General features: G+C 37.6%; 1 protein-coding gene across 4 annotated transcripts; it reads left to right on the top strand.

Annotated features, from left to right (window-relative positions):
- Positions 1–370: 370 nt before the first annotated feature.
- Positions 371–11982, top strand: LOC122024921 (long chain base biosynthesis protein 1b-like). Of its 4 annotated transcripts, XM_042583674.1 has the most exons (14): positions 371–513; positions 597–695; positions 7177–7291; positions 7406–7500; positions 7713–7804; positions 8705–8798; positions 8881–8953; positions 9062–9194; positions 9924–10098; positions 10321–10461; positions 10534–10629; positions 10704–10845; positions 11412–11539; positions 11613–11982. In XM_042583674.1, the coding sequence occupies exons 3-14, from the start codon at positions 7186–7188 to the stop codon at positions 11787–11789; spliced, it is 1452 nt and encodes a 483-aa protein (XP_042439608.1). In that variant the 5' UTR covers positions 371–513; positions 597–695; positions 7177–7185; the 3' UTR covers positions 11790–11982. The 4 variants fall into 4 exon arrangements, with proteins under 4 accessions (XP_042439608.1, XP_042439614.1, XP_042439594.1 ...); XM_042583680.1 differs by lacking the exon at positions 597–695; XM_042583660.1 differs by having other exon boundaries at positions 371–623.
- Positions 11983–13346: the final 1364 nt, after the last annotated feature.

Here is a 13346-nt window from a genome sequence, read left to right as displayed (position 1 = left end):
CATTTTAAACAAAAACAATTATAAGACAAATTACGCCTCTGAGTGTCAAATCGAGAAAATATATACCCTGCTGTTGGAAAAAATATCATTTTTAATGTACCATATCAATATTAAAATTTTGTAAAATTAAGATGAAATTTTGGTATGAAATTTTTTTATATCAAATATTTATTAGATATACGGGACTCAGCATCCTGAATACTCACCACTCTCTCGCTGGAGACGCGTGAGTGTACCCGACTCCTCAAAGCCAATACACAACGGTCCCACCGTCACAATCTTCCGCTACCCATCGGTGGCCTAACGTCGACATAAAACTAAGAAGATACAATCTTCCTTAAATACTCTCTTCAGTCCTTTTGCTGGCTAAAGACCGTTCTCGATACTTTTAAGTTGGGTGGCTGTTTCGTCATTAGGATGCGATAGAGACGATCGCATCGTCGCTCTCGATCGTCGTCCAAGTCTCGGAAGAAGGGACGACCTTTTCCTCCGATCCTCCCTGCATTTGAATCTGTGAGAAGCTCTTCTTTCTCGATCGCTCTCCCTCTATTTAAGGTTGGCCGTTGGAGATTTGACCTCAGGCGTCAACCGTTCAGCATTTTGTTAGGGTTAGAGCACCGCAGGTGCGTCGAAGTTCTTTCTTCCTTTTTCTTATTGCTGGTGCTTTGTGGTTTTGGATCCATGCATCCTGCAAGGTATCTGTTTGAACTCTTCTTTGATTTCGGTCTATATATTTATTTTCGAATTAAGAGGTTAGATCGAGTGAAAAAGGCGCTCCCTTGTTCGGCTTTCTTGGGGTTGAATGTCATTTGGGCAGTTTGATTTGCTCATTGATTAATTTTCAACCATACTGTATGAGAATTGACCTACTTTTGGGTGAAATTAGCTTGAAGATTTTTTTTCTTGGATTTGTTTATCTAGATTCGTTTGGAGCAGCAAGAAGATTTGTGGTGGATTGCGTCTCATTGGATAGAGTCCCGCATTGTCTTGTTTTGGGGGATTGTGTATCCATGAAGTTAGTGTTGAAGTTTTAATTCAAACTATTTCCTTTGGTTTTTAGTCCCACATTGCCAAGCTAAGAAGGTTGGAAGGACTTATATATGGAGCCCTTCCATCCATGCTTAGCAATGTTAAGGGGGCCTATACGCATGCGCGGGCTGAACCCAAATCAGGTGATTTCGAGAGATTTAAGCCGGAAATCCATAAACCGGGCACGATCATTGCGTGCGGCCAGGTTTATTCTTGCCAGTCTGTTTTGCTTACCTGGTTTATCTATTTCGGTTTGGTTCTGTTCCCGTGAGAAAGCAAAACAGCGCGACGCACTGTTTCTGTCCGCGTGAACGAAGCGACGCGGTCCTGTTCTCGTGAGGAAGCAAAGCGACATACGCTTTGGTGCGTGCACTGTTTCGAAGTGTATTTATACACTTCCTTTGCTCCTTCTCAAATCACTCCAAAGCAAAGCATTCCTCTGCTCTCTGCTTTCTCCTTTCTTCTTCCCGAGTTCGAGTTCTGAGGCTTGGTTTCTGCGATTTAAGGTTGAGTCCGAGTGCAGCGTTCGTCTTGGAGTGCACCTACGAACGACGCGAGCGGTTGTCGGATCTTGGGAGGATTTTGCCGGAGAGCCTCTGCACCGTGGGCGGCAATAAATTCTCTAAAGACAGTCAGCAAGCCCGACGCTTCAACCGGAGATACACAAATTCTTAACCCTACTCTTATTACCGTTTATTGCATGCTCGTCATTTATTGGTGCAATTATAGATTATATTACTGTGTTACTGTAATCATATCACTATAATTTTAGAGAATTTATTGTAGCATCAATAGACATGATGAATGATAGGGTAACAGGGTCTGATGAGGCTAGTGCCCGACCCGAAAGATTTTTCGGGCAAAACTTCAGACGTTGGCAACAACGGATGAAATTTTGGCTTACTACGTTAGGGCTATTCTCCGTTATAGAAACAGATCCTCCTTCACCTAATGAAGAGGAACCTGCCCGTAGTGCTGCCATAGAGAGGTTTAAGCAAAGGGATTATCTCTGCCATGGGAGGATCTTGTCTGCCCTCTCAGACGCACTATTTGATGTGTACTGCTCAACCTCTTCAGCTAAAGAGCTGTGGAAATCTTTGGATAAAAAATACAACTCCAAAGATTCTGGTTTAGAAAAGTACACTGTCGCAAAATTCCTAAACTTCAAAATGGTTGAAGGCAAATCTGTAATTGAGCAGACACATGAATTCCAAGTTCAAATTCATGGTCTTGCCGAAGGAGATATGCCATTACCTGAAAAATTTCAGGTCTTATCAATCATCGAAAAATTGTCTCCGAGTTGGAAAGATTTTGGCATGACTCTTAAACATCGGAGAGGTAAAATCTCTCTAGAAGATTTGATGATTGCCTTAAATATCGAAGAAGAACATCGGAAGCAACATAAAAATGATGATACAAGAATGCCTATGGATTTTATTCCAAAGGCAAATGTAGTAGTCTCATCTAACAAGAAAAAATTCAAAAATCAGAAAATGAAGAACAAGATGAAACCCAAACCAAAGGTTCAAAAGAAAAATGTAACCAAGCCGTGCTGGGCATGTGGACAAATTGGACATTATGCCAAATTCTGCCCTAAGCGGAAGGACAAGGAGAAAAACCAAAGCATAAGTCCAACATCAAGGCACAAGCAAATGTCGTGACTGCTAGTGACAACACCAGCAATAGGTTTGTTACCTTCAAACCCGAACTAAACTTGATCTATCAACCTAATGAATGGTTAGTTGATACAGGTGCTAATGTGCACTGTTGTGCTGATCGCTCTGCCTTCCTTACTTATCAGGTAATTGAAGGCACTTCCGTGACCATGGGGAACCATTCTGCAGCCAGGGTGTTTGGGATAGGACAAGTTGACCTGAGGTTCACCTCTGGAAAAGTCCTGTCACTGCGTGAGGTGCATCATGTTCTAGCGGTCCATCGGAATTTGATTAGCGGGTCAAAGTTAGTCCGTGCTGGTTATGAGTTGAACTTTAAATGTAATAAAGTTGTAATATTACATTTAGGAACCTTGATTGGAAAAGGTTACCTTAATGAAGGTTTATTTAAACTCAATGTAGAAAATGCTACCTTAAATAAATCTACTGATATTGGTTGTTCATATAACATTGAGTCTTATGATATATGGCATGACAGATTAGGACATGTCAATTTTAATACCGTGAAAAGGATGATGAACCTAGACATGATTCCTAAGCATGCTATAAATGATAAGAAAAAATGTGAAGTTTGTGTGCAATATAAACAAACCCGAAAACCCTTCAAATCAGTTGAGAGAAATTATGATATTTTAGAATTGATACATACTGACTGTTGTGAGTTTAACGGTGTAATAACGAGAGATCATAAAAGGTATTTCATCACCTTCATTGATGATCACTCTCGTTATTGTTATGTTTATTTGCTGAAAACTAAGGATGAAGCTTTAGATAAATTTATGATTTTTAAATCTGAAGCTGAGAATCAAACAAATAAATCTTTTAAGATACTAAGGTCTGATAGGGGTGGAGAGTTTATCTCGAACCTGTTTCAAAAATTTTGTCAAGATACAGGTATAATTCACGAGGTAACTGCTCTATATAGTCCTCAATCCAACGGTATAGCAGAACGAAAAAATCGAACCCTTGAAGATATGATTAATTCCATGTTAGGCAGTTCTGGGTTACCCAATTTCATGTGGGGGGAAGCTCTATACACTGCATGCCATGTGTTAAATAGAATCCCCATGAGGTCTAGGGATAAAAGCCCATATGAGCTTTGGAAAGGCCGGAGGACAAGTTTGAAATACCTTAAAGTGTGGGGGTGCCTTGCAAAGGTACTAGTACCTGAACACAGAAGGAAAAAACTTGGTCCAAAGACCGTAGATGGTATCTTCTTGGGTTATGCTCAAAATAGTATTGCATATAGATTTCTGATTATTAAATCAGAAATTTCTGGAATAGATGCAAATACTATTGTCGAACTTCGCGATGCTACATTTTTTGAGGATATATTTCCTATGAAGACAAGAACACCTCAGTCTATATCTAGTATTCCTACTAGAGATAAGCCTGCTTCCGAAGAGGCCCCATTATCCGTAGAAGGTATACCTTCCTCAAGTCACTCTAGACTAGATGAATCTAGTGAGTGTACAGAACTGAGGAGAAGCAAGAGGCAACGTGTGTCTACGGATTTAGGTCAGGACTTTATCACCTATAATATAGAAGGTGACCCTGTGACATATAGAGATGCTATGACTTCTCCTGAAGCTAAGCAGTGGAAAGAGGCAATTAAAAATGAAATGAACTCTATTATCTCTAATGCCACTTGGGAGTTGGTAGATTTACTTCCTGGGTGTAACACTATAGGATGTAAATGGGTGTTTAAGAGAAAACTAAAACCTGATGGGTTAGTAGATAAATTCAAAGCCCGCCTAGTTGCTAAGGGATTTAAACAGAAAGAAGGGATTGACTATTTTGACACTTATTCTCCTGTTACTAGAATTACTACAATCCGAGTGTTGATAGCATTGACATCTATATATCATCTTGAGGTTCATCAAATGGATGTCAAAACGGCATTTCTTAATGGAGATATTCAAGAAGAGATATATATGGATCAGCCTGAGGGACATGTAGTTTCTGGAAATGAGAATAAAGTCTATAGGTTAGTTAAATCTCTTTATGGTTTGAAGCAAGCCCCAAAGCAGTGGCACGAAAAATTTGATAGTGCTATGCTATCGTTTGACTTTGAAATGAATGACTCTGATAAATGTGTGTATGCTAAAATGAAAGGTGATAGTTGTATTATCTTATGTTTATATGTAGATGATATTCTACTTTTTGGTTCTAACCTTTCTATTATTAATGAGACTAAGACCCTCTTAAGTGGTAAGTTTGATATGAAGGATATGGGTTGTGCTGATATGATTTTAGGGCTGAAGTTGACTCGATCAACTGATGGAATAGCAATTTTTCAGTCACTCTATATTAAGAGAGTATTAGAGAAATATGGCTATAGCCAAGTTAAATCTGTAGTCACACCGTATGATTCTTCAAAAACTCTCCACAAGAATAAGAGTGGTGTGGCAGTGTCTCAATTAAGATACTTACAAATAATAGGTAGTCTAATGTATTTAGCAAATTGTTCTAGACCTGATATTTCTTTTGCTATATCGAAATTGAGCAGGTTTACCAGCTGTCCGGACAGAACGCATTGGGATGCATTAGACAGATTACTCAGATACCTAAAAGGCACTATATCCTTGGGCTTGTGGTATGGGAGATTCCCTGCAGTCCTGGAGGGATATAGTGATGCTAGTTAGATAGCGGACACTGCTGAGTGTAAAGGCATTACTGGTTATGTCTTTACACTTGGAGGCGGTGCAGTTGCTTGGAGGTTTGTTAAACAGACGATTATAACCCGTTCTACATCTGAGGCAGAATTGTGTGCTTTAGATACCACAGTAACTGAAGCTGATTGGTTGAAGGGTCTTCTTTCTGAAATTCCCTTGATGATGAAGCCAATACCTTCTATTTCAATACACTGTGATAATCAAACAACAATAGCTCAGATTAGAAGCTCCAAGTATAACCAGAAACAGAAGAGACATGTACGAATACGATTAAAGTCTATTCATGAGTTAGTGTCTCTTGGAGTGGTGTCATTGGACTTTGTAAGTTCAAAGGACAATATTGCTGATCCACTCACTAAAGGGCTTGATTATGAGAAAATCAAGAGATACAGTAAGGGAATGGGACTGAGACCTGTCCTGGATTCATCTATAGCAGCAACCCAACCTATCTGATTGGAGATCCCAAGAAGTAGGTTCAATGTGGTATAAACAAGCTATAAGGATGAATCGTAAGCATCAAATTGATTGAGATATAATCTCATAGTCTCTTCCCTGGATAGATGCTTGACTGCTAGTAAGGATGAGCTTAGGAGCTCTTAATGAGTTCAAGGTCTTAATGACAGGATGCTTGCAGTACATCCTTGGAGAACTCACCTATGTAAGTGTAACTATGGGGCCGCAGTGTGGGGGGTCTAGGCAACTCTCCTTAGCACTTATGAAACAAGATTCGGTGGCATGACCGTAATGCACCAACCCAGAAGGATTCAACTGTCGCCAGTGATGAGTTGTTACCAATTGATTTTCACATATAAAAGGTTTAAGATCAAGACTCAGTTCTCTTCAAACCTATGTGAATAAGATTGGTGTACTTAGGTGAAAATTCAAACCGGAAGATATTTTCACTAAAAGCTCATTGCAACCAAGCCTCAGAACATATCTTTATTTTCGATCAAAATAATTTGAATTAGTGGGGGATTGTTGAAGTTTTAATTCAAACTATTTCCTTTGGTTTTTAGTCCCACATTGCCAAGCTAAGAAGGTTGGAAGGACTTATATATGGAGCCCTTCCATCCATGCTTAGCAATGTTAAGGGGGCCTACACGCATGCGCGGGCTGAACCCAAATCAGGTGATTTGGGGGGGTTCGAGCCGGAAATCCATAAACCGGGCGCGACGCACGCGATCATCGCGCGCAGGGGGGTGCAAATCCCCAGCTCGTGGGCCTTACGCTTGCGGGCGGGCCGGTTTCTTTTTGTTTTTTCCTGTCTGGTTTGCTTACACAGCGCGACGCACTATTTCTGTCCGCGTGAACGAAGCGACGCGGTCCTGTTCTCGTGAGGAAGCAAAGCGACGTACGCTTTGGTGCGTGCACTGTTTCGAAGTGTATTTATACACTTCCTTTGCTCCTTCTCAAATCACTCCAAAGCAAAGCATTCCTATGCTCTCTGCTTTCTCCTTTCTTCTTCCCGAGTTTGAGTTCTGAGGCTTGGTTTCTGCGATCTGAGGTTGAGTCCGAGTGCGGCATTCGTCTTGGAGTGCACCTACAAACGGCGCGAGCGGTTGTCGGATCTTGGGAGGATTTTGCCGGAGAGCCTCTGCACCGTGGGCGGCAATAAATTCTCTAAAGACAGTCGGCAAGCCCGACGCTTCAACCGGAGATACACAAATTCTTAACCCTACTCTTATTATTGTTTATTGCATACTCGTCATTTATTGGTGCAATTATAGATTAGATTACTGTGTTACTGTAATCATATCACTACAGTTAGCTGTGATACTCTTCCTCCATTCAATTCGAAGGTGGAGTTTATGGCCGCTGCTGTAATTAGCATGACCACTGCAGCGCTGGATTGGGTATCTGTGGTTTTTGATGCTCCGCTTGCCCGAGCTGTTGTCTTTGGTGTTCACATAGATGGTATGAACTGTTCTTCCATGTCTCTGAAAATGAAACTTTATGTGGTTTTAATTTTTCCATGTTTCTCATTACCGGGTATATGTTGACATTATGTTGGTTTTTTCTTGATTGAAGGACACTTAGTTGTTGAAGTGCTACTTATAGCTGTCATACTGTTCCAACTAACAAGAAAAAGTTACAAGCCGCCCAAGAAACCCCTAACTGAAAAGGTTTGTCTACTTTTTGGAATTGTTACTTTTGCTACAGGTCCACTAATTGCCTTCTAAAGATAAAAAGGAATTCATCCATTTCTCCTTCCATGATTTTCTAGATTTTCTGGTTCACCAATGTTGATATTCAGATTCCTAGTGGATATGCCTTTAATCATTATGGCATTGTACATCTAAAGATAACTTCTGCAAATCTTATTTTCTTTCCGTAGGAAATAGATGATCTTTGTGAAGAATGGGTTCCTGAATCCCTTCATCCGCCTATCACTGAGGAAATGAAAGTTGAGCCTCCAACCTTAGAAAGGTAGCTAGAATCTTAGAATTATTTTACGATGTTCACGTAGTTGAGTCATTATAACATATCAATCTTTGTTAATTTTTGAAATATATGAGGTTAATATTTATATTACAACTTCTGAAAGGCTCTATTCTTCCACTTATCCTGAAAGATTAAGAAATTAGGAAAGAAACTCATCTGGGCATTGTATTCTCACCATTTCTATTCAGTAGCCATATTGGACTAGACTGGCATGGATTAACTCAGCTTGACTGAGAATATATTGCTTGCATTGTTAGGATTCAAACACAATATATGCATTGGGACATTGCCAAAAGTTGGGGTGGTCGGTACTTGGTAATCCTTGAAAGTGCTTTGGCAATTCTATATTTAGGAACTCATATTTGGTAGTTTACGATCTTTTTAGTCATTTTTGGGTTTTCGTGAAATTTAGGGAGGTTAGAAGAGAAAGTACAATGATTTTCCTAAGACTTGCATAGCATTTAATTTTTCTATGTGAGTTTAAGTACCAACAAACACTGATCCTCAACCTCAGTTCCTACTAAAAAATTGTTTAAATATTACTTCAGAAACTTAGGCTCCTCAAGTTGGTTGTTTTTTAACCTTTCTAGTCTTATGACGTAGCTTAGTGCAACTAGGTAATAAAATTTACATAACTATATAAATAAAAGGTTCTCTCCTTCTATTTGATTTGACAACCTGATGTGATTTTATTTATTATTATTATCATTATCTTTTTTATTGTGTGTGTGCATCAGGTGCAAAAGAACCGATACAACTTATTCGTGTCATGATTTTATGCATACATGTTTTTATTTGTTTCCTTGTTGAGATAAAGCTTTAAATGATGAAACTTCATAATACATCCATCCATATTTTCCTCCTACTAAGAAATGTTTGATGCAGTGCTGCAGGGCCACACACGGTAATTGATGGAAAGAAAGTTGTGAATTTTGCTTCGGCAAACTATCTAGGACTTATAGGCAATGATAAGATAATTGTGAGAATCAACTCCTAATTTTTCTCCATGTAATTTCTTGTTATTACTTCACAAAAATATGTCATACAAGTATATATTTCAGGATTCATGTGTTGCCTCACTAGAAAAGTATGGCGTCGGTTCTTGTGGTCCTCGTGGTTTCTATGGAACAATTGGTCAGTCTTGTTATTTTTCATTCATACTTTATACTGATGATGGTTCACTTATTCTTTGGAACAATATACTAAACAATTAGTTCTGAACTAATAACTTGCACACTATAGATGTCCACCTTGATTGTGAGACGAGAATTGCAAAGTTCATGGGTACTCCAGATTCAATACTCTACTCTTATGGCATCTCAACCATTTTCAGTGTCATTCCAGCATTTTGTAAGAAAGGAGACATTATTGTTGCGTAAGTTATCTTCTCATATAATCTTTGTATATCATTTCATATGTTAATAGTATTGCCTAAAATATACAACTGACTGTTATTCTAAAGATTGGGCTATTTTTTCCTTTCTCCCTCGATAAATGGAGCAAATATGTGCTTTATTTGTCATTAATTCTGAAGAAATTAAATGGAAAAAGTATCACACTGTTGTTGACGTTTTATTCCATGCAGTATTTATGCTGCTTCATATCAGTGATTGAAAATCTAAATATCAGTGACTGAAAATCCTACATTGTTGCCTTTAAATAGGTCATTGACTTTGTCACTTCAATTCTTTGTTGTTGATCCTTCTGGTTGCATTTGAAAGACTGTATTCCCATCATCATTAGCTTCCATAGTCGAGAAAATTTGTGCTTATTGATGAAAATCCTATATTAATGCCTTTAAATAGGTCATGGCTTTGGCACTTCAATTCTTTGTCGATCTTTTTGGTTGCATTTGAAAGACTATTCCCGTCATCATTAGTTTCCATAGTCAAGATCCTTGAGCTTATCATTAAATGAACAAAGTAATAGCTCCCATGAACCAAAATCATTCCTCCATATAATGGATCACTTGTCATGATTTCTTTGTTCAATTTTCTAGTTGTCCAATTGAGTATTTTGTTAGATTACATACATAAATGGGTCTACCAGACTGATTCACATAGTTAAATCCCACAATAAACTTATGTTTTGCTTGATTTTACAGAGATGAGGGTGTTCATTGGGGAGTGCAAAATGGGCTTTATCTCTCAAGAAGTACTGTTGTTTACTTCAAGCATAATGATATGACATCACTAGAGGGCACTTTAGAGAAATTGACTCGTGGAAATAGGCAAGCAGAAAAGATTAGACGCTATATTGTTGTTGAAGCACTTTACCAGGTATTAATGATTTTCACCATAGTTTCTTTCCCTGTTTCATCCAGCTATTAGTAACTCAACTCTCCACTGCAAAACTTATCTTGTCCCAGTGGATGGTTCCTTTTAGATTTGTCATCAACATCATCGTCAATATGAACTCTTTTAGTAGCCCACTTTCTAGATAGGCAATTTCTTATATTTGAAATACCAAAAAAATAAAACATCTTAATATCTTTAAACCAGAATTCTGGTCAAGTTGCCCCATTAAATGAAATTATGCGGCTAAAAGAGAAGTACCGCTTTCGGGTCATATTGGAAGAAAGCCATTCCTTTGGTGTACTTGGAAACACTGGACGAGGTCTTGCTGAGCATTATGGAGTATCAGTATGTCTAACCTTTGTTTTCCCACATTCTATACACCATTTTGACGCAGTTTGTAATTGATTGATCTTACAGATTGAGAAGATTGATATAATAACTGCTGGTATGGGAAATGCATTGGCCACCGATGGGGGGTTTTGCATTGGAAGTGCCAGAGTAGTTGATCACCAGGTACGAATGTAGCTCTAGCTAACATGAATTGCAGAATCATGTCAGTGACTCTTTTTGACTGATGGTATTTGCAGCGTTTGAGTAGCTCTGGATACGTCTTTTCTGCATCTTTACCTCCCTATCTTGCAAGTGCTGCAGTTGCTGCTGTGAACTACTTAGAGGATAATCCAACTGTTCTCACAACATTAAGGAGCAATGTTTCTCTGCTCTGGAAAGGTGAATTCTTTTTTCCAAGAAAATTTATTGCTTTTAAATGCATATGGCACCTTCATAGTGTTTATTCCTTTTCCCATGTCACTTTTTTTTTTCTCTCGTACTGGTTGGACCTACTTGATGATAAATTTGGAAAATCTGTATGCTGTAGCATTATGGTATGTGCGCTCACTGAACAATGACTGCACTCCAGTGCAGTCTCTATTCCAGCCATGTGATTATACATACACATGGGTTCAGTTTTCTTGTTGTTGCATGTCATTTTAGTTGTCTGAGATGAGTTTGACTTCATACTTTCTGGTATTCCATCCAATATTATTAGCCAGTATCTGAGAATGAAAGCTTTCATATGTTCTTACACGGAATATTCAACTTGTCATCTTCATTCTATCTCAACTAGTGTGTTTTGATGGCATTAAATGTTTGATTTATTATCAGATTCTTAGTTTTGCTTTATATCACATAGTTGGAAACTAAATATTGAACCCAAAATATGTAAGAATATATTTGCTACTTTGGTTTGAGTTACCTCTCTTACTCATGGAAATTTAAACTTTTTTGGAGTGCAGGGTTATCAGATATACCAGGTTTGACAATTGCAAGTGATCCATCATCACCCCTTGTCTTCCTAAAACTTAAAAAATCAACGAGTTCCTCCAAGTGTGACTTGGAACTTCTAAACAAAATTGCCGAAAAGGTAAGCTGTTGGACTATCATTCACAAGCATACCAAATTATGCATTCTCTTTGACAATTTCTGACTTGGTCCAGGCACTTAGGGAAGATTCTGTCTTTGTTGTTAGCACAAAAAGGTCAGTTCTGGATAAGTGCCATCTTCCCGTTGGCATTCGCTTATTTGTTTCGGCAGGTCACACTGTATCCGACATCAAGAAAGTTTCCGACTCCTTGCGAAGAGTTGCAGCCCTGGTTCTAGCTGAACATATCTAAGCTTGATATGAAGCAAACATTCAATCATCCACCACGCAGAGGTCGAAGGCTAGTTCTGTAGCTTGCCTGAGTTTTATACTATTTTTTTTTCTTGCTTGGAAAAGATATTAAAAAAGAGTAGGGAATGGATGCATGATTTACTTTTCAGAATTATTTTTGTTAATTACAATTGTCCAGATCGAATTAATTGATTGCCGTACCCTTCGACCAAATGCTATACTCGATCATTCTCCAGCAAATGGCCACGTGTAGATAAAAATGCTGAATTGATTGTTAATCTTGTCTTATTGAAGTAACTATTATGTAATTCGACAGGTGCACTGTCCTTTTTCCTTGCATATTAAAGCTTGATTTTAATTTTCCTTCGCTAATTTAATATCCTTAATAATACCGATTCCTTCTGCCATATTGTCTAAGAAGTTACATTTCTCGGAATCTTTGACTGCGCTTCGTTTAGTAAAATGTCCATCATGAAGGCTCATTAAATCTGCTCTGTTTTGTTTTGTTTTGTTTTGGTTTATCTAGCTTCGGTCTTGGTCTTGTTGTTTACTTGAACATATATGTTTCTCAAAGAAGTTATGGGATTACAGAGTGGAGATTAAGGAATAGCTAAGAATGAGAATGAAGATTTGAGAAAAATGACTTCCGATCAAATTAGGGGTGTTATATCATATTGTACTAAATTTTTTATATGATATCATATACCATATTAAAAATTTTACTATAAAGAAAATATAAATTGATATTATACTAAAATTTTGGTATGCCTAAGTTTTAATATATTAAATTATTGATATGGTATAAATTTTATAGTATTTATATTAAAATTTTAATATAAGTATGGTATATACCATATTGAAATATTAAATCTCATACTTATGTCAAAAAATTTGGTATAGTATAATATTGTATCGAAATTTTCGATATAGATATCTTGGTATGATATATGTGGTATGTTGAAATTTTTGATATTTTCTCCACTTTTAAATCAAATAATTGAAAGCAATAACAATAAATCGAAACAAAACCATATGATATAATGTATTTACTATAGGATTTAACTATCATCTTTTCAATAAGGTAAACTGAAATTGAATGCAATGGAAAATGAATAACTAATCTGAATTCATTGCTAAAGTCATTGCTTCTTACTTGTCATCATACGAATTCCTACAAGTGCATTGGAGTCTTTTGTAGAAGTGGGTGACAACTAAAGCTGGGTCTCAATGGGAAAGAGTCCAATGAAGAAGAAGAAGAGCTAAATCAGAACCTGCCAATTGAATCAACCTTCTATTCTTATATGCCAAGCACATCTTACAGGGACCATCCATCATAAAAGCTCATAACCCATTAATAGCCTATTAATACTAATGAACTGAATTATTGGATCTATACATTGAATTTACATCTAATAATCTAAACCTCCTTCATTCTTAAAGTATTAGATCACATAATTGGGGTTTAATCCCTTAATGGAAAAAATATTGTGTTGTGGTTAATCTCGTATTAGCCCATCTTATGGAGATTTATGTGGTGCAAGGAGCATCAGATGATCGA

This window comes from Zingiber officinale, chromosome 1A (assembly GCF_018446385.1).
Source record: "Zingiber officinale cultivar Zhangliang chromosome 1A, Zo_v1.1, whole genome shotgun sequence".
NCBI classification, from domain to species: domain Eukaryota; kingdom Viridiplantae; phylum Streptophyta; class Magnoliopsida; order Zingiberales; family Zingiberaceae; genus Zingiber; species Zingiber officinale.
The sequence above is the reverse complement of the archived record's forward strand: the minus strand, read 5'-3'. Positions and strand labels throughout refer to the sequence as shown.

Bases quoted from the DNA above. Each gene is read 5' to 3' on its own strand.
- LOC122024921 (XM_042583680.1), top strand. From the start codon at position 7,186: ATGGCCGCTGCTGTAATTAGCATGACCACTGCAGCGCTGGATTGGGTA. The intron at 7,292-7,405 runs GTATGAACTGTT...TCTTGATTGAAG, and splicing joins CTTTGGTGTTCACATAGATG to GACACTTAGTTGTTGAAGTG. The intron at 10,630-10,703 runs GTACGAATGTAG...TGGTATTTGCAG, and splicing joins CCAGAGTAGTTGATCACCAG to CGTTTGAGTAGCTCTGGATA.